The sequence below is a fragment of the Pseudonaja textilis genome, chromosome 2, assembly GCF_049901715.1.
Source record: "Pseudonaja textilis isolate UNSWEBS1 chromosome 2, rPseTex1.2, whole genome shotgun sequence".
Classification (NCBI taxonomy): domain Eukaryota; kingdom Metazoa; phylum Chordata; class Lepidosauria; order Squamata; family Elapidae; genus Pseudonaja; species Pseudonaja textilis.
The window spans coordinates 9,103,111-9,124,003 of NC_141991.1; the positions used below are offsets into that span (position 1 = coordinate 9,103,111).

The 20,893-nt window shown below is 44.0% G+C and overlaps 2 protein-coding genes across 3 annotated transcripts in view; one reads left to right on the forward strand and one right to left on the reverse strand.

Annotated features, from left to right (window-relative positions):
- Positions 1–20,893, forward strand: part of LOC113450704 (uncharacterized) — a 503,870-nt gene that overhangs the window by 258,081 nt on the left and 224,896 nt on the right. The window lies entirely within an intron of this gene.
- LOC113450702 (uncharacterized) lies at positions 7,343–17,469 on the reverse strand. Of its 2 annotated transcripts, XM_087927992.1 has the most exons (4): positions 17,266–17,469; positions 16,902–17,028; positions 13,210–13,331; positions 7,343–9,309 (listed from the first exon to the last, which is right to left on the reverse strand). In XM_087927992.1, the coding sequence occupies exons 3-4, from the start codon at positions 13,325–13,327 to the stop codon at positions 7,466–7,468; spliced, it is 1,962 nt and encodes a 653-aa protein (XP_087784118.1). In that variant the 5' UTR covers positions 13,328–13,331; positions 16,902–17,028; positions 17,266–17,469; the 3' UTR covers positions 7,343–7,465. The 2 variants fall into 2 exon arrangements, with proteins under 2 accessions (XP_087784118.1, XP_026577773.2); XM_026721988.2 differs by lacking the exons at positions 16,902–17,028; positions 17,266–17,469 and adding an exon at positions 13,517–13,744.

Sequence of the window (20,893 nt, forward strand, 5' to 3'; positions counted from 1 at the left end):
GCACTGTGCTTGATATTTATAGTTGTAAACAATAAAAATATATTTTAAAAAATAGAATAGGAATAAGCATAGGTATAGTAAAGGGGAAAGGGAAAGAATACAATATAGGTAATAAGGAATAGGAAAGAATAGAATAGACCAATTATATGGTTTTGCATCCAAAAACCTCTCACCTCATATGATTATGTATAGATTAATCATCACTAGGATCTTTTTCTCCTATGTTAGTAGAACAAGACTTCTCTTTCTTTGCTTTCTACATTAAAGACTTAAGTTTTATTTAAGTTTTAAACCAAGTCAGGAATATGCACTGCTCAAAAAAATAAAGGGAACACAAAAACAAGACATCCTAGATCTGAATGAATGAAACATACCTTTTTCATTACATAGTTGAATGTGCTGACAACAAAATCACACAAAAATTATCAATGGAAATCAAATTTAGCAACCCATGGAGGTCTGGATTTGGAGTTACGCTCAAAATTAAAGTGGAAAAAAATGCTACAGGCTGATCCAACTTTGATGTAATGTCCTTAAAACAAGTCAAAATGAGGCTCAGTAGTGTGTGTGGCCTCCATGTGCCTATATGACCTCCCTACAACGCCTGGGCATGTTCCTGATGAAGTGGCGGATGGTCTCCTGAGGGATCTCCTCCCACACCTGGACTAAAGCATCCCCCAACTCCTGGACAATCTGTGGTGCAATGTGGCGTTGGTGGATGGAGCGAGACATGATGTCCCAGATGTGGTCAATTGGATTCAGGTCTGGGGAACGGGCGGGCCAGTCCATAGCATCAATGCCTTCGTCTTGCAGGAACTGCTGACACACTCCAGCCACATGAGGTCTAGCATTGTTGTGCATTAGTAGGAACCCAGGGCCAATCACACCAGCATATGGTCTCACAAGGGGTCTGAGGATCTCATCTCGGTATCTAATGGCAGTCAGGCTACCTCTGGAGAGCACATGGAGGGCTGTGCGGCCCCCTAAAGAAATGCCACCCCACACCATTACTGACCCACTGCCAAACCGGCCATGCTGGAGGATGTTGCAGGCAGTAGAACGTTCTCCATGGCGTCTCCAGACCCCGTCTGTCACGTCTGTCGCATGTGCTCAGTGTGAACCTGCTTTCATCTGTGAAGAGCACAGGGCACCAGTGGCGAATGTGCCAATCTTGGTGTTCTCTGGCAAATGCCAAACGTCCTGCACGGTGTTGGGCTGTAAGCACAACCCCCACCTGTGGACATCAGGCCCTCATACCACGCTCATGGAGTCTGTTTCTGACCATTTGAGCAGCCATGTGCACATTTGTGGGCCGCTGGAGGTCATTTTGCAGGGCTCTGGCAGTGCTTCTCCTGTCCCTTCTTGCACAAAGGCAGAGGTAGCAGTCCTGATGCTGGGTTGTTGCCCTCCTACGGCCTCCTCCATGTCTCCTGATGTACTGGTCTGTCTCCTGGTAGCACCTCCATGCTCTGGACACTACGCTGACAGACACAGCAAACCTTCTTGCCACAGCTCGCATTGATGTGCCATCCTGGATGAGCTGCACTACCTGAGCCACTTGTGTGGGTTGTAGACTCCATCTCATGCTACCACTAGAGTGAAAGCACTGCTAGCATTCAAAAGTGACCAAACCATCAGCCAGAAAGCATAGGAACTGAGAAGTGGTCTGTGGTCACCACCTGCAGAACCACTCCTTTATTGGAGATGTCTTGCTAACCGCCTCTGCTTTCCACCTGTTGTTTATTCCATTTGCACAACAGCATGTGAAATTGATTGTCAATCAGTGTTGCTACCAAAGTGGACAGTTTGATTTCACAGAAGTGTGATTGACTTGGAGTTACATTGTGTTGTTTAAGTGTTCCCTTTATTTTTTTGAGCAGTGTATAAAGCTTCAAATGCCCACATCAGTATGAAAGTCGGAAACAGGTGGTGAAAGTCATCTATGACAGTGGCCCCCAATCTTTTTTGTGCCACGGCCCGGTACCGGCATCACAAAATGACCCACGGCCCGGTACCGGCATCAGCACGCATGACAAGGCAAGGCAAGCCGAGCGACTGGCCAGACAGCCGTCTCCCGCTTCTCCCTGCCACCGTCAACTCCTCCTTTGTACCTTTGTCGATGGGCTTTGGGACGGCTTTGGGACGGTCGCTCGGCTCGCCTTGCCTTGGGTGCTGAAAGAATCCTCGTGCCTTAGTTTCGTTTGAAGCCGCCCCCCCCTTCGATGAAACTAAGGCGCGAGGATTCCTTCAGGACCCACACACTGCTTTCCAACTGGAAAAGCTCACCGGAAGCACTGTCTCAGCAAACAAGATGGCGGCGCCCAGCAAACCGGCGGCCCGGTAGGAAATGTTCCACGGACCGGTACCGGTCCGCGGCCCGGTGGTTGGGGACCCCTGATCTATGACACCAATCTTTGTTACATTCCAGCACATGCTTGCTTTATTTATTTATACTTTCATAGTCACTCGTCTCACTAACGTGAGTCTGAGCAGCTTACAAGTTAAAAGCAGCAAAAAACCCCAAACATATATAAATAAAAACAATTTGAGCAATAAATCGTAAACATAAAAGCACAGAAGGATGTCATCCAGACTTCACAAACACTGCAATCCCCATGCAGGCTCTTCACACCCATGACCTGATGGAATAGCCATGCCCTCAGGGACTTCTTAAAGGCCAACAAGATTGGGGACAATGTGACATGGAGGGGGAAAATAGCAATAGCACTTAGACTTATATACTGCTTCACAGTGCTTTACAGCCCTCTGAGCAGTTTACAGAGTCAGTCTCTTGCCCCCAACAATCTGGGTCCTCATTTTACCCACCTCAGAAGGACAGAAGCCTGAGTCGACCTTGAGCCAGTCAGGATTGAACTCCTGGCAGAGGGCAGAGTTAGCCTGCAATACTGCATTCTAACTACTGTGCCACCATGGATATACTATATTTAGCATTATATTTAACAAGAAAAGATAAATTAGGCCCCAATTGGAGATTACAGGACTGCAGACTAGACTGTAAATCTATCCATCCCACAAGAAGCCAATGGGAAACTACTTCTGTATTGCTGCCAAAAAGACCTGCACCAATAAGTGGCAGTCAGGGAATTCAAAACTGACTTTTCCTGCTGTGTATTTAGCCAGACGTTGTTGAATGAAAATGAGTTCAATCATCACCAGCTCAAGGTTGACTTAGCCTTTCGTCCTTTGAATGCATGTTGGGGGCCATAGACTGACGTAGAACATCATTGCTGTGGTGATGCAGTGGTTAGAATGCAGGATCGAACCCCTGGCAGTGGGCAGAGTTAGCTCTGGGACACCGGATATACAACCTGGGACACCGCAACTGTCATAAATATGAGTCAGTTGCCAAGTTTAGATCATGTGACCACAGGCATGCTGCAATGGTCGTAAGTGGGGGAAAACAGTCATAAGTCACTGTTTTACAGTCTATTGTAATTTCACATGGTCACTAAATGAACTGTTGTAAGTCGATGACTACTTGTCAATATGGCCACATTTTCCTGCCTTAGTTCAAATAGTTTCACATGCTAAGGACAAGATGAGCAATGTTAAGGATGCCTGGTGCTATTAGGCAATGCGGCCACAAGATGGCAGTAATTCAGATGGATGGAGTCACGTTCTTCTTGGAAAAAGACCAAAATGGCGGTCTCTAACTTTCTCACTGGTGCTCCCATGACAATAGTTTCCCTTTTTAAAATATATTTGTTGTCATTATGACAGATGTTCTCATGATTTCGCCATTGGTGCAACCTCCCTATACCCTCAAACCTATGTTTAAGCCTTACCTATCTGGGACTTGGCTTATGAGCAGCCGTCACAACATTTAAGCATGCAATATAAGTCATCTCCTATGTAGAAAAAGTTTGGCTTACGTTAAATGTAGTGACCCTTTTGCTTTGGCAAATGAACATTCTCTCCCTCACCCCCCATGAACAGCAACTATGCCCTTGAATACTGCCTAATAAAGGGGTCCCCAACTCCTGGTCTATGGAATGGCCCTGATCTGGGATATGCTAGAAACCAGGCCGTGCAAACAAATGATGCCCCATCCATGGGATGCAGGAAGCACATGTAACCATGTCCCCCTCTGGTCCGTGGGAAACCTCTCTCCGCAGAATTGGTCCCTGGTGCCCAAAAGGTTAGGAGCCCCTAGCCTAATATATTCCCAAATGAATGTTAAAAACAGGAAAATAAATAGAAATTCCAAGGACTGACTTCCGTCCAAGGAGATGTAGTGCAGAAAAATGTTGAATCACACATGTTCACTCTAACAACTTTAAGATACCTGGACTCTGTGGGAACCCCCCCGCCCCCCCAATAATGAAATATTTGGGGGAATATTAAAAAGGCAGGATATTTCCCCTAAAGGAGAAATGGGGAAAAAATGTTAAGGGAGGCAGACACAGCACCAGTCTCCCTGCCGCAAGCAGAAACTGAGGAGGCCAGCTTTTGGAAATGCAGACTTGGTAATCCATTCAGAAAGACTGGGTCAGGCAGCAACTTCAGATAAGCAACACAATAATCAACACAATCAAGTCAAAGGTTGACAAAATTAGCTCAGACTGGGGCTTCCGGGTTGCCAGGCTTCGGTGACAGCAGGGATTTGCGTTTCTTCGCGATCCCTGCTGTGCTCGCCGTCTTGGTGCCTCCGATCCAGATAGATTTGGAGGATAAGGCTGCCCTGTAGAGGCAGCCGAAGATAGGGAGGATCTGGGAAGGGGTTTGGGGGTGTCGCAGACCCCCTCCCCACCCAGTTTCAACCTCCTTCTCTCAAGACGATGCAGCGGCGGTCTTATGGCCGCCATGAAGAGGCTGGCACCCGGAAAAAGATTGCACAGGAGGGGTGCTGAAGGAAGAGAAAACAGAGAAAGCTTTTGGCTGAACCGGGACAACAATTAACATCTGAATACCCTGGAACTTTGGCTTTTCAAGTGATATATTGTTTCCCAGAGGATCGTTAAGCTGCGGTGGAAGAGTAAAGGGAAAACTTTTTTTCTCCTCACTTTCCTTCCCACGGAGGCAGCAGATGGAAATCGGATACACCCGTATTGGCAGCAGAAGGTATTAACTTTTAAAATTGAAGCCAAGGGGAAATTACATTCTCAAATACTGATACTTCAAAACTCAAGTCTTCTTGTTTTAAGGGGGAAGGAAGAGAGGCAAATGATTTATACTAACGTTTGTTGAAGGAGACTGCTTGGAGTTTTATAAGATTAGAGATTAAATTGCAATAAAACTTCCAAAAAATGTCTTGGAACCTTGTAATTGAATTCTCCCCCAGGAAGAGCAAGTAAGAAAGTGAAACAGAATGCGTTGAATGTACTGTCTCTGATTGCTTTATGACTTTGGGACTTTAACTATCTTTTGAAAGACTAAGAAAACATTTGGACTGCTTAAAAAAAAAAATCCTTTTCTGTTTACAATGGTATCTTTTGAAGAATTGAAAATGCAGTTTGAAAAATTAAAAGAAGAGGAAGATGGCTCTTTTGGATCTATCTTTTGCTTTTTAGAAATGGCGATTTCTGCTTACCAGGAATTGCAACAAGAAAGAGGCTGGGACGATGAAGAAGAAGCCATCTTTAATGGACATATGATTTTAAAAAAGGGTAAAAAGGAGAAGAAAATCAAGAATTTAAGCTTTAAAAAAATAATTAAGACAGGGAAAAGTAAGGTGAAAAATCGATATAATGATAGAAAGCAACGGAAAAGAGGAATACAACAGAGAGGGGAGATTAAAAAGTTGGAGATTGAGAGGGGGGGGGTAAAAAGGTTAGAGTTGATAAGGAAGGAAGGGACAAAGCGAAGGGAAGTTATAAAGACATTAAACAAGATGTTAATAAACAACTTTTTTTTAGAGACAAAGGGTAAAATATAATTTAAATAGAGATTCTGCAAAGGTACACAAGACTGTATTTTATATTTGTATTTGAAATATGTGTTAATAGAATATTGTAGGGATTGTGTAATTGATGTTTAATTAACTAATTTGTTAGGGAATACTATTTTTAATATACTATAAGAATATGTTTTTTTTTATTTTAAAATGTCATGTAGAATGTACTAAGCAGAATCAGAATAGAAATAATGTTTAATTTTAAGTGTTGAATTTGGGGGGAAAATAAAAAGGTGTCATACTTCAACCAGTCATTACAGGAAAAAGTTTGTGTTTAAGAGAAAGATAAATGGATGATTGAAAAAGAACGGACAAAAAATACAAGTGAAATGATTTAAATTGAGATTAAATAAATAAAGTAGAATTAAGAGAGTGAAAAGAGGGGAGAAGATATATGTAAAATGTAGAATTTTTAATAAGATATGAAATAGTATATAAGCTGAGCATGAATTTAATTTAAGTCTGTACCAAAAGTTATAACCCGGGGTTAAGCCGCTTTCTAAAAAGAAGTTTTATATTTTTTATGTTATGTGTTTTGTCAGTTTACATTTGCTTATTGAGGAGTAATGTTGGATAAGAACATATGAGATAGTAACAATATGAAATATAGTAATATGAAATATATGAATGAATAAAATTGAATAGAAATAAAGGAAGAAACAGTAAGAAGGTGGAAAACAGTAATAAGATATGAAGTTGAATATATAAGATGCATATTAAGTTATGTGTGGAAATGTGATAATTTAGAACTATATTGTACTTAAATGAGATGTCTTATTTGTCTTGTTAAGTAGCTGTTGGAAAAGATGTTTTATGTTCTTATGTCTTATGTTTTGTTTGTGTACTTTTTTTGAAAATTAATAAAATTCTATTTAAAAAAAAATTAGCTCAGACTATAGAGCCAGCCATGACCTCATAAAACCCACCCACTCTAAACTCCATTTTGTCAGCTGTCCCAGAATCACATGCTGTTGGTGGTTCTCTTCACCAGTAAATCAACTTTCTTTCCAACCAGCCTCCATTTTATCCACGGCTTGGAACTGGACCTGGAATTTTTCTTCCAACAACTCCAACTCCCAGAATCCCCCAGTTTGGCTAATTCTGAGAGTTGGACTCTAGACATCTTAAAGTTGCTAAGATTGAAAAATAGTGACCTAGAGAATCTTAGCTGAAGATTGAAAAATAGTGACCTAGAGAATCTTAGCTGAAGTGACTAAGAAACATACTTAAACGATAAGAATTAAATTAGTGAGTTTCTTCAATTTAACTCTTCAAGGAAGTCCAGAGCACCTAGACAAGATGATAGATTTCCGATCTACTGAGAAATATATTGCTATTCTGCCTTGTGTTGTACACTTCTGCTTCACATTGGCTCTTGGAATTTCCTGATGAGATACAGTGCTAAAACAAAAACTCTTATTCCATGAAAAGAATAATTATGGTGCTTTACTCTGCAAATTTTTGATAAATAATTTCTAGACTTAAGGCATGACAACTTTTGTCCCATTGTGATCACGGCTAAGAATTTTCTCCTCTTCAAATTCTTTTGCCTCAAACAATTCCTGATGCGTTTTCCACATTCCAAATATTGAGCCGTTTCCCACCTGCGTGAGTCCTCCGATGTCGAATAAGAAGCGTGCTAGAGAAAAAGTTCTTCCCGCACTCCAAACATTTGAAGGGTTTTTCCCCAGCGTGACGCCGCTGGTGCTTACTGAGAAGCGAACTCTCACTAAAGCCCTTGCCACACTCTTGGCATTTAAAGGGTTTCTCCCCAGTGTGAGTTCGTTCATGTCTAATCAGGAGGGTGCTCCAAGTGAACCTCTTTCCACACTCCAAGCATTTGTAAGGTTTGTCTCCGGTGTGGGTTCTCCTGTGAGAAATAAGGATGGAGTTGTGACTGAAACTCTTGCCACATTCCTGGCATTGGAAAGGTTTCTCCCCGGTGTGAATCCTTTTGTGAGAGGTGAGGTGTATGTGCTGACGGAAGCTCCTTCCGCAATCCGGGCACTTAAACGGCTTCTCGCCCGTGTGGATTCTTCGGTGGGAGGTCAGGTGGATATGCTGACGAAACCTCTTCCCGCACTCCAGGCATTTAAAGGGTTTCTGTCCCGTGTGCATGCCTCGATGGGCGGTAAGGATCCCACTCTGACTAAAACATTTCCCACACTCCTGGCATTTAAAGGGCTTCTCGCCCGTGTGAATCCGCTGATGTGCAATCAGGCTTCTGCTCTGACTGAAACATTTCCCACACTCCGGGCACTTGTACGGTTTCTCCCCCGTGTGAATTATCTGGTGCCTAATAAGGTTTGTGCTATCGACGAAGCTCTTGTCGCATTCCAAGCATTTATAGGGTTTCTCCCTGGTGTGGATTCTTTTGTGTCGCAGAAGTTCAGAGCTGCGACTGAAGCCTTTCTCGCACTCGGGACATTTAAAGGGCTTCTCCCCTGTGTGAGTTCTTTCGTGTCGAACCAGTTCAGAGCTGTGACCGAAGTTCTTTTCGCACAAGAGGCACTTAAACGGTTTCTCTCCCGTGTGGGTTCTTTCGTGCCGAATCAGGTGCGAACTCTGGCTGAAGCTCTTCCCACATTCTTGGCACCGAAAAGGTTTCTCTCCCGTGTGGGTTCTTCGATGAGAAGTCAGATGTATATGTTGACGGAAACTCTTCCCGCACTCCGGGCACCGGAAGGGTTTCTCTCCCGTGTGGATTCTCTCGTGGGACGTAAGGTGTATGAGCTGGCGAAACCTCTTCCCGCACTCCAGGCAGGGAAATGGCTTTTGCCCCGTGTGCATGGCTTGGTGCGCGGTGAGAATGCCGCTTTGACTGAAGCACTTCCCGCACTCTAAACATTGATAGGGTTTCTCTCCCGTGTGGCTCCTCTGGTGAGAAGTGAGAATGCCACTGTTACCGAAACACTTCCCGCACTCTAAACATTGATAGGGTTTCTCTCCCGTGTGGCTCCTTTGATGGGAAGTAAGGTTTCTGCTTTGACTGAAGCTCTTCCCGCACTCAGGGCATTCATAGGGTTTCTCTCCAGTATGAACCCTTTGATGCCTAATCAGTTCGGAGCTCCTACTGAAACTCTTCCCACATTCAAGACATTGAAATGGCTTCTCTCCTGGGTGGGATTTCCAGCTCATGTTCCTATCTGACGTTTCATCCCAACTTTCTACATAGGAAGAAGCCTCGTGGTTTCTTCTTTCCTTTGGAAGGTCTGGGTGGATTGAAATCTCACGGAAATTAGTGAAAGATTCGTTCCTTTCGCCAATTAGGTTTCCGTTTGCCTTCACTGCCCCTGAATTTCCAAAAGGTCCTTCTACACCTTGGCACGTGTAACTGTCCTCCAGCACAGGTTGTGACGCCTCTCTATCATTTCTTCTGATCCACACCTGCTCATCTGAAATAAAGAGAAAAATCGGATGTCAGCCAAAGTCCAGTTGAGGAATGAGTATAAGCAGTTACTTAAGCCAGATAACTAACCCATGTGAAATAAAGAGAAAAATCGGATGTCAGCCAAAGTCCAGTTGAGGAATGAGTACAATCAGTTACTTCAGCCAGATAACTAACCCATGTGAAATAAAGAGAAAAATCGGATGTCAGCCAATGTCCAGTTGAGGAATGAGTACAATCAGTTACTTCAGCCAGATAACTAATCCTACACCCTGTCTGGGGAAAAAAAAAATGTTTAAAGGTACAACCAGGGGTGGGATTCTACGGTTTAGACTGGTTCAGGCAAACCGGATATTAAATTTACATCTGGTTCGCCGAACTGGTAGTTCAACTGACTGGCTGGCCACACTCACCTTGCCCCCTGCCTTCCAGAAGTCTCCACATGGCCCATTTTGGATGCAGGTAAGTACAAGGTCCATGTGGAGGTTCTGGGAGAGCAAAAAACGCCCCCCTCCCCCGGAAAATTCAGAAGTTTGGAAACAAGCCTGTTTCTGGCTTCTGGAGGCCCTACGGAGCTTGAGGGGGACAGCCATTTTTGCCCTCCCAGAGGCCCGAGTGAAGCCTTCGGACTCTGGGGAAGGTGAAAAATGGCCCTCCTGGAAGTTTCGGTAGGCCAGTGGTGGGATTCAAATTTTTTTACTACCGGTTCTGTGGGCATGGCTTATTTGGTGGGTGTGGCTCAGTGGTAATGTGGCTTGGGCGTGGCTCGGTGGTCATGGGATTGGGTTGGTGTAGCTTGGTGGTCATGTGAGTGGGTAGACATGGCTTGGTGGTCACGTGACTGGGTGGGCATGGCTTGGTGGTCATGTGACTGAGTGGGTGTGGCCAACTTAATGTCACTCACGTTAAGAGCTGCCTCACCTGGCCCCTCCCTTCCCAGCCATTCCTCGTCACACCCAGCCTCAACTTATCTATAGTTCTGTAGAAATGTCGTTCACCTTTTTTTGACTTTATTATCTACATACTATAGATGTACTTTCATGGACCACTGAAAGGAGGAAATGGCTCACATGCTTTGCCCAAGAGTGCGATAGCCAACAGGCTTTTAAGGGGCTGCCAGAAAGAAAGCGGGGAGTGGGGTGGGAATGTATTTTCCAAAGCACCAGAAGGCAAACAAGAAGCAATGGATGGAAACCGAGCAAAGAGAGAAGCAAGGAGAACTAAGGAGAAACTTTCTGACAGTAAGAACAATTAATTAGTGGACCTGCTTGTCCCCAGAAGTTCTGGGTGCTCAATCACTGGAAGTTTTTAAAAGACTGGACAGCCATTTCTCTGAAATGGTATAAGGTTCGCCCTAAAGTCCCTTCTAAGTGTTATTCTGACACCTTTCCCAGGACCTCTACCCGGAATTTGGCATCCTCGGTTTTCCTGCCTGAGCAGGGGCTTGGACTAGAAGACCTCCAAAGCCCCTTTAAACACACATGTATTTAGGCTCTGGACTATACACATTGAATGCATGTAAACGCTGAAAAATATGTGGTAGCCCTGGGCAAAAGAAAGGCAGTAGAATCACTCTAGGTGTTGGGACAGTGTAAAATATTAACACATGATAAATAATGGAACAATTAAAAATAATAGCAGAGTTTTCTCAGTCTCTCTCTCTCTCTCCCTTCCTTCCTATTTCTTTTTCTTTCTTTGACTGTCTTTCTCTCCCTTCCTTTCTTTCTTTCTCTCTCTCTCTCTCTCTCACACACACATACCACACTCTTTCCCTATTTCTTTTTCTTTCTTTTTCTCCCTTCCTCTTTCTTGTTCTTTTTCTCCCTTCCTCTTTCTTTCTCTCTCACACACACCACACACACTCTTTCCCTAATTCATTCATTCATTCATTCTTTCTTTTTCTTTCTTTCTTTCTTTCTTTCTTTCTTTCTTTCTTTCTTTCTTTCTTTCTTTCTTTCTTTCTTTCTTTCTTTCTTCTTTCTTTCTTTTCCTTCCTTCCTTCCTTCCTTCCTTCCTTCCTTCCTTCCTTCCTTCCTTCCTTCCTTCCTTCCCTCTCTCTCTCTCTCTCTCAGACACACACACCCGTCAGCCTTCATTCCCTCTCACTCCAGCCACTTTACTCACAAGGGGAAACGAATCCAGATTGGAGAAGTTTTGCAAGTTAAGGAACACGCATTTGCAGCTCATTCAAACTTCTCTGTGGCTGGATTTCCTCCCCCTCCTCCTCCATTCCCTCTCACTCCAGACACTTTAATCACAAGGGGAAGCGATGCTTCTAGTGTCCATGGAGAATCCAGCCTTGGAGCAGTTTTGCAGGATAACGGACCGCTGCTCCGCCCACAGTCATGTGTTTTCAAGCGGCTGCTTGAAAATGCATGGCTAGGGCAGAGGAGCAGTCCTCTTTTAAACTGGGGCAAGCAAGCATTGGGAGAGCGGGACAAGTGAGTGAGTGGAAACCGGGCGACCGGGTTGGGGGCATGGCCAGCCAGATGTTGCTACCGGTTCGGCGACCCATGCCAAATTCTTGCTACAGGTTTGCCCGAATAGGTGTGAACTGCCTGAATACCACCTCTGCGGTAGGCCATGCCCACCCAGCAACCGGGCAGGCAACCAGTTGCTGGGATTTTTGAATCCCACGCCAGGTTCATCCTTCTGTTCAATTGATTAATATTAGACACGAGTTAGCATTTGCTTGGCAAAAACTCCATCCCAGCTTCTGCCCTGACTAGTTTCTTTGAAAGTATCCGCTCTCAAATAATTAGGAAACGTTCTCGATAAACAAACCAGTATTCTACAAAGGCCCTCGTTCCTGGACATGAAGTTGGCTCAACCACTTGAGGGGAGCTGCACAAGGACATTTAAGAGTGTAAAGCAGGATATGACAGCCAGTTTGGTCTAGTGACTTAGGCACCAGGCTTGAAAGCAGGAGAAGGTGAGTTCAAGCCCTTCTTTAGCCATGAAAACCAGCTGGCTGACTTTCGGCCAGTCACTTTCTCTCAACCCATCCCACCCTCACAGGGTTGTTGTCATAGGGAAAATAGGAGGCAGTTGTGTTGGACATATTTGCCACCTTGATTTATTTGTAAAAATAATAAAGGCAGGATACCAATAAGTAAATAAAAATAAGATAATGATAGATGGATGGATGGATGGATGGATAGATAGATAGATAGATAGATAGATAGATAGATAGATAGATAGATAGACAGACAGACAGACAGACAGACAGACAGATGAAATGGATGGATGGATGGATAGATGATAGAGATATAAATAGGTGATAGACAGACAGACATATGGATGATTCATAGATAATGGATGATAAATAGATGATAGATAGATAGACAGTTGGATGATGGATGATAGATAGATAGATAAATCTCCACTGGTAAACAGTTAAAGGTGTCAATGCACTGTGTATCCACTGTAAGAAAAGGCGAACATTTTCTCCTTTTCCAAAATAAAACATCCAAAGATCACCCAATGAAATTGAATCTTGAAAGAACCATAACAGACAACAGGAAGTATTTTTTTTAATCGCAAAACACAATTCGGCTTTGTATTCAACCATTTCAAATTTGCTTCCACGAAACGTGTTGCTGGCTATCCCATTGGTTCTGGCTTCAGACAAGAGTTGAGCCAATTTACGGAAGCCATGGGGGATCATTGATTATTAGTCGGGATGACAACATGACTGCCTCTGAAGGGCCATACGCTAGGAGACGAGTAGGCTTCCTTGTGCAATTGGTTGTGAGAATAGATTGCAAGACTAGACAAGCTAAGGTCTGAGGCAGCATGTTCTTATTATATTATGATTTTTTTCCCCTTGTCTCTCAGGCATTTCTATCCTTCCCCCCCACTCCCCCGCCCACTTTTGCTATTTTTCTCTCACACTCGGAATTCTTACTTTCCTCAGCCACATCCTGGAAGGGGCTTCTGTTGTAGGACCTTCCAGCTGAAGCTCCGTGGCTTTCCTGTGATACAAGGCCTTCTTTTTGCAATGGGTCCACGGCAAAAGCTTCCATGTTCCTGGTAATATTTCAAAACACAGAAGAAAAAAAAAGTGAATTGGGCATCTGGAATGAAGAGACCACTCACTAAGCAATATATCGGGCAAGTCTGAAAAGAAATAAAAAAGAATCTGCAAATAAGCTGGATGGAGAGAATAATGTATCTTTCTATATACAGTATATAAAAGCAAAGATACCTCTCACGCATCATCACAAAATCTCCAGAACTGTAAAGCCTACAAACTTGAAATTTGGCATGTATGTTCCTCTTGGCTTCTAGGTGCTCACTAAGAAAGGATTTTTCGAAATGACCATCAGAGCATTAGTATTTTGTATATTATTATTAACATGCTCTGATGCTAAGGAGTTCTACTCCCCCTCCCCACCTGAAAATGCAAAACACAAGCAGAGGAGAGGAGTTTCAGCTTCAGTTTTAGTTTCACAGCACCAAGCAGCTTTAGTACACAGAACAGCTGAGCTAAGCCGCGCCCAGGCTCCTTGCTGTCTCCTTCTTGCTCTCACAGCAAATACTGTTTCAGTTTCCAAACAGCCCTCAACTGTCTCACACACTGACAGGACGCTAGCCAGATAAATACCAATGGAATGCAGGTAGGCAGAGGCACAATTCCCCCCCCCTTATTTTCCTCCTCAAAAACTAAGGCCAGTCACATAGTTTTGTAGCGAAGCACGGATATAAAGCTAGTATAATATATATTCAGGCTTGTCCTTAGGAAAGGTACAGCTATTTAATCAAGATGGATGAAGGTGGCAAGCATTCATCCATGCAATGCTAAAGGAATTAAGATGGATGTGATGACACCTCCTTCATTAAAAGCCAGTTGAGCTTGACTTTAATATATCTTGAATGCATATATACCCAGAGTTTGAATAAATCCACATGCAGTTGTTAAGATGGATGTGATGACACCTCTTTCATTAAAAGCCAGTTGAGCTTGACTTTAATATATCTTGAATGCATATATACCCAGACTTTGAATAAATCCACATGCAGTTGTTAAGATGGATGTGATGACACCTCTTTCATTAAAAGCCAGTTGAGCTTGACTTTAGTATATCTTGAATGCATATATACCCAGACTTTGAATAAATCCACATGCAGTTGTTAAGATGGATATGATAACACCTCTTTCATTAAAAGCCAGTTGAGCTTGACTTTAATATATCTTGAATGCATATATACCCAGACTTTGAATAAATCCAGATGCAGTTGTTAAGATGGATATGATAACACCCCTTTCATTAAAAGCCAGTTGAGCTTGACTTTAATATATCTTGAATGCATATATACCCAGACTTTGAATAAATCCAGATGCAGTTGTTAAGATGGATATGATAACACCTCTTTCATTAAAAGCCAGTTGAACTTGACTTCAATATATCTTGAACGCATATATACCCAGACTTTGAATAAATCCAGATGCAGTTGTTAAGATGGATATGATAACACCTCTTTCATTAAAAGCCAGTTGAGCTCGACTTCAATATATCTTGAACGCATATATACCCAGACAATGAATAAATCCACATGCAGTTGCAGGAAGAACACACGTATACACGTATACACACACACACACACACACACACACATACACACACACCCCAGAAAGAAGGCTTTTTTTAAGATCAAATCAGTCACTTCTCTCCAGTACCAGGAAAACACTCCGGGCAGTCCCTCCAACAGATACTTTTATATCTATTGAGAAAACTGGAGTATTCCATTCAGTATCCATTTTGCAGAAATCCAGGCCAGTCTCTTCACAAACAAAATGTCTTCAGCCACAGCTTCCCCAGGCTGGAGCTGATGGGATTACAATTTACACCCCCCAAATTCTAAGGACAGGGCATGACCTGTAAGACATAATGGGGTTTGCCCACCACCATTAGAATAGCAAAAGACACAAGGCTCCCTTCATTGCACAACCCCCTGGAGCATCTCAATCTCCAAACCCCAGAACCCTATCAAAATTCTCTCAGTCATATGGTCAGCCACCCCAGAAACATGCTGCTGTCCCTGAAGTTTCTGGAAAACCAAATAAACAGAGACCTTCTTTCCTTGTAGCCAGCCTCCATTTTATTTCCAGGGGTTTTTTTTCCTCCATGCAATGGACCCGGACTGAATTTTTTTCTTCTAACAGAGTTATGTTAGCAACAACATACAGAATTTTGCCCTTGCCTTTCTTCCTGGATGTTTTTGGACTTCCTAGTCCATCTTACAGATTTGAAATTTCTTGGTGATCGCTTGTCAGTCCTAGCCAACCTTGTTTGGGCTTTTGGACTAAGCCAGATGCCCATATTTCCAGCAACCACTTAAAGCCTCTTTCTTCCCACCTCCCTTTAGACAGAGGCTTTCAAACAAACTTTGGGCAGATCTGATTCTTTCTTATGTAAAAGATTTTACGAGCTGAGCTGCAATCCGAAAAACAAGATTTGGGGCCGACTCTGACAGATACAAATTCCTCCTCCCTCTCGTTGGAAGAAATATCCATTTGGTTCAGTTCCAAGCTGGGAGAACGATGCTGGAAACAACATGGAGGCCGATTGGAAAGGAAGGTTCTGTTTATTGGTGAACAGAACCACCAGGGTTTGTGGTTCTTGGGCATCTGTCCAATTAGCTAGATGAATGCCAGGATTTTTACACAGGTCCTGAAATGCTGCTAAGGGGGAGGGTAATTGTGCAATGAAGGGGCTTGTATTCTGAAAGGGTATTGGGGAATTCCTATTGTGGCTAATGGCTTTCGTTCTGTGCTGGATCTTGGGTGAGGAGGGGCTGCTCTACTAATCCTACCATTCTGCTTTCGTTAGCTGTCAAGCTTTGCTGCGAGGCGTTTTGAAATATCCCGCTTAGCGTGGATTTCTCTCCGCAATATTTGCTTTGCTTATGAATGGAGCCATCTAGATAACTGGCTTCCTCTTTCAATAAGCTCTTAATCTCCTTAAGTGCTGGCACCCGCTGTGGGCTACTGGGAAAGACTGGGGGGGGGTGCTTCCTGCCTCTAAAAACACATTACTCCATTTCTCCTTTAGGGAAATATAATGTTCTGCCTTTAAAAGAAAGTAATATAAATTTAATAATTAAAATAAATAAATAATAAATAATATTTCCCCAAATATTTCATTCTTATTTATTTATTGATTTGATTTATTTTATTTGTGAATCGCTTACAAGATAATAGGTATAAGTATAAACATAGTTATGAATACATGAAATGGATATATATATAAGAAAAATAAAAAAAGAAACAATAGGACAGGGACAGTGGGCACGTTGGTGTGCTTATGCACGCCCCCTATAGACCTCTTAGGAAAGGGGTGAGGTCAATAGTAGACAGTCTAAGGTTAAAGTTTTGGGGGTTTGGGGAAGAAATCACAGAGTCAGGTAGAGTATTCCAGACATTGACCACTCTGTTGCTGAAGTCGTATTTCCTGCAACCAAGTTTGGTGCGGTTTACCTTATTCTTCAGAATAATAATAAGAATAAATACATACACATAAATAAATAACAAAATAAATACATATACATAAATAAAATAAATAAATAAGTACGTATAATAAATACAAATAGGTTTACCTTATTCTTATTTATTCTTCAGGGGTTATTTATTCTTCAGGGCTGGGGGGTGAGGGGGGCTTTTCGCACACTTTTAAAGGTGCAACCTGCATCTTCTTCTTCACACGTTGGATGACGAGGAAAATCCCTTCTCAAGACAAAAAAAACCCACAGTGACTTTTTGCATAAAGGAAGGAGGAGCCTGGGATGGGATTTACGGACTCGGGGACTCTTCCCCCCCACTCCCTCCTCTGCTTTTTCATTCCTCACCCCTCTCTGGGTTGTTGGCTGGGCTTTTTGCATTGCAAGTTCCCTTCTTTGCACTGCCTTCCCTTCTTCAGCCAAGCCCAACGCCCCCTCCCCACCCCGCCACCCCGCAACTTACCAGCTACGGGGACAGCTGCACTCCTGAAGGCTACTCTTTCCAGAACTGCTCAGTTCCCATAGAAAAGCAAAGCGGTGGCGGGGCGGGGGGGGGGGGGGGTGAGGAAGGGGAGAGAGGGGAGAAAAAAAGGAGGGTACAGCCGGAAATGGGTTTCCCCGCTGCCGGACCCCCCCACCCCCCTACCCCCCAAATGCCTTTCTAGGACTGTTTTGTTCACTCTCTTTAACCCTTGGAGGAGAGCTAGCAACTCTTCTTCCCTTCTGGCCCGGGGAGAGAGAAAAAGAGAGTGGGGGGGGAGAGGGAGAGAGAGGGAAAGAGAGGAGGGAGAGAGAGGAAGAGAGGGGAGAGAGAAAAAGGGAGGAGAGGGAGAGAGAGGAGAGAGAAAAGAGGGGAGAGAGAGAAAGAGAGGAGGGAGAGAGAGAAAGAGAGGGGAGAGAGGGAAAGAGGAGGGAGAGAGAGGAAGAGAGGGGAGAGAGAAAAAGAGAGGAGGGAGAGGGAGGGAGAGAGAGAAAGGGGAGAGAGAGAAAGAGGAGGGGAGAGAGAGAAGAGAGAGGGGGAGAGAGGGAAAGAGAGGGGGGAGAGAGAGGAAGAGAGGGGAGAGAGAGGGAAAGAGAGGAGGGAGAGAGAGGAAGAGAGGGGAGAGAGAAAGAGAGAGGGAAAGAGAGGGGGAGAGGGAGAGAGAGAAAGAGAGAAGAGGGAGAGAGAGAGAAAGAGAGAGGAGGAGAGAGAGAAAGAGAGGGGGAGAGAGGGAAAGAGAGGAGAGGGGAGAAAGTGGGGGAGAGAGAGAAAGCAAGAGGGGAGAGAGAGAAAGAGAAAAGAGGGGGAGAGAGAAAAGGGATCAAGAGAAAAAGAGGAAAAGGGGGGAGAGAAAGGGGAGAGAAAGGAGAGAGAAAGAGAGAAGGGAGAGAGAGAAAGAGAAGAGGGAGAGAGAGAGGGAGAGGGGAGAGAAAAAGAGGGGAAAGAGAAAGAAAGAGAGGGAGAGAGAGAAAGGGGAGAGAGAGAAAGAGAGAGAGGGGAGAGAGAAAGGGGGGAGAGAGAGAAAGAGAAAAAGGGGGAAAGAGGGGGAGAGAGAAAGAGGGGAGAGAGAAAGAGAGGGGAGAAAAAAAGAGAAAAGGGATCCAGAGAAAAAGAGAGAGGAAAAGAGAGGGGGAGAGAGAAAGGGGATCAAGAAAGAGAGGGGGAGAGAGAGAGAGAGAAAGAGAGAAGGGAGAGAGAGAGAGAGAGAGAGAGAGACGAAAAAACAGGATCAGTTTGGGCCAGGTGGGCACACGCAAGGTTGAAAAAGCAGTGATGTTGTTGCCCCTGAGCAGAGTACAAACTTCTCTACCAAACAAACTTCTCCTTCCCTCACAGCTGTCTGGATTTCATTTTTACTTATTCCTGCATAACCCCTACTCAAGTTGGGACCCGCAATTATTCTTCTGACAGGGCCTTCACTTCTGAAGTACAGGTAGTCCTCGACTTACAACTGTTTCATTTAGTGACCGTTTGAAGTTACAACAGTATTGAAAAAAGGTGGCTTTTTCCACACTTAGGACCACCTGTGGCCATTGCAGCATCCCTACTATGGTCACACGATTTACATCTGGATGCTTGACAGCTGACTCACATTTATGACGGTTGCAGAGTCCCTTTTCGCGACTTCTGACAAGCAAAGTTAACATGGAAGCCAGATTCACTTAAAAACTGCGTGACTAATTTAAGAACTGCAGTGATTCACTTAACAACCGTGGCCAAAAGAGTCGCAAAATGGGACAAAACGCGCACAACTGCATTTCTCACTTAGCAACATAAATGGGCTCCGTTGAGAAAAGTTTCTGGTTTAATCCTGCCATGCGCTTTAAGACTCTGAATCTCACGCCAATATTTCCTCACAAGCTAGATCGGCGTTTCTCAACCTCGTCCTCTTTTAAGATGCGTGGACTTCATCTCCCAGAATTCCCAGCTGGGAATTCAGCTCTGGAATTCTGGGAGATGAAGTCTACGCATCTTAAAGGGGCTGAGGTTGAGAAACAGTGCACTAGATGTGCAGTGCACCAGGGGCACACCAGCACACTTTTGCTGGTGTGGGATTCCTTGGCTGTTTCCCAACACCACAACCACCCCACATTTCTTTCACTACACACTTCCACAGTGCTGTTCCAGGGGTGGGATTCTACCTGGTCGGACTGGTTGTTATGATTAACGACTTAGATGAGGGAATAGAAGGGGGACTTATCAAATTTGCAGATGATACTAAGCTGGCAGGAATAGCTAACACCCAAGAAGATAGGCTCAAGATGCAGATGGATCTTGACAGACTAGAACACTGGGCCATATCTAATAAAATGAAATTCAATATAGAGAAAAGTAAAGTCTTACACTTAGACAAGAAAAACCAAAAGTACACATACAGACTGGGTGAAACCAGGCTCAATAGCAGTAACTGTGAGAGGGATCTTGGAGTCTTAGTGGACAACCAGCTGAATATGAGCCAGCAGTGTGCAGCAGCTGCCAAAAAAGCTAATGCAATCCTAAGTTGTATTAACAGAGGGATACAGTCAAGATCAAGGGAAGTACTAATACCACTCTATAAAGCCTTAGTAAGACCATACTTAGAGTACTGTATTCAGTTTTGGTCACCACATTATAAAAAAGATGTTGAGGCTCTAGAAAAAGTACAGAGAAGAGCAACCAGGATGATTAGGGGACTGGAGGCTAAAACACACAACGAATGGTTGTAGGAACTGGGCTTGGCTAGTCTAGTAAACTGTTCCCTGACACAAAATCAGAAAGTCCCCCTTCCTAAGGGATACATGGAGGGCATCTAGACACAGTCTTTTGGGGAGGATATTGAATTGGCATCCTTCAATCTCAAGAGACTATGATATCGTGGAAGTCCTAAAACAGCATCTAGTGAAGCTAAAAAGGTCAATTGGAGAATGGCAATCTCTTCCACACTGAGGACAGATACAGTCTGTCTCCTGTCCAGCCTCCAGATTTCGCTGGTGCCCGGACTGCCTCTTTGCCTCAGCCTGCCAAACGAGTGTCTCTTCTTCGAATTGGAGAAGGCCAGGCTTCATCTTCATCTGAACGATCAGAGGTCAAGGTTTCCCAGCTGTGGATGTCCATTCCCAAGGCCTTGGATTCCTCTTGTGGGATATCCTTATATCACAGCTGTGGTCTCCCTCTAGGGCGCTTCCCCGGCACTAATTCTGCATACAGGATGTTGTAGGAAGTTAGCACCCACCCCTCTCCTAGAAAAATGAAATATTCTAGGAAATATTACAAAAGGCAGAATATTTCCCCTAAAAGGAGTAGAAACTCAGAAGCAGAAACTCACCTCAGAAGTGGAAACTCAGCCTGGCCCCCCTTGCTAATGGGCCATGACTCTGGCCTAGGCCAACCTATTTTACATAACAAAGATCTATTCCAGGTAGAGCTATAATAGGAATTGCCCAAATCCCTTTCATTATATCATCATCCAGCAAGCCTCAACCAAGCCTGGGACTCAGGACAGCCTACAGAGTTGCCCCTGCATGGCCCCATGGGAGGTCTGACAACCAGTCAGAACACAAGCTCAAATTCAAATCCCGACAGAGGGTATAAAACCCAGGCACTCTCAGCATATCAGCCCTTCCTTCTTTTT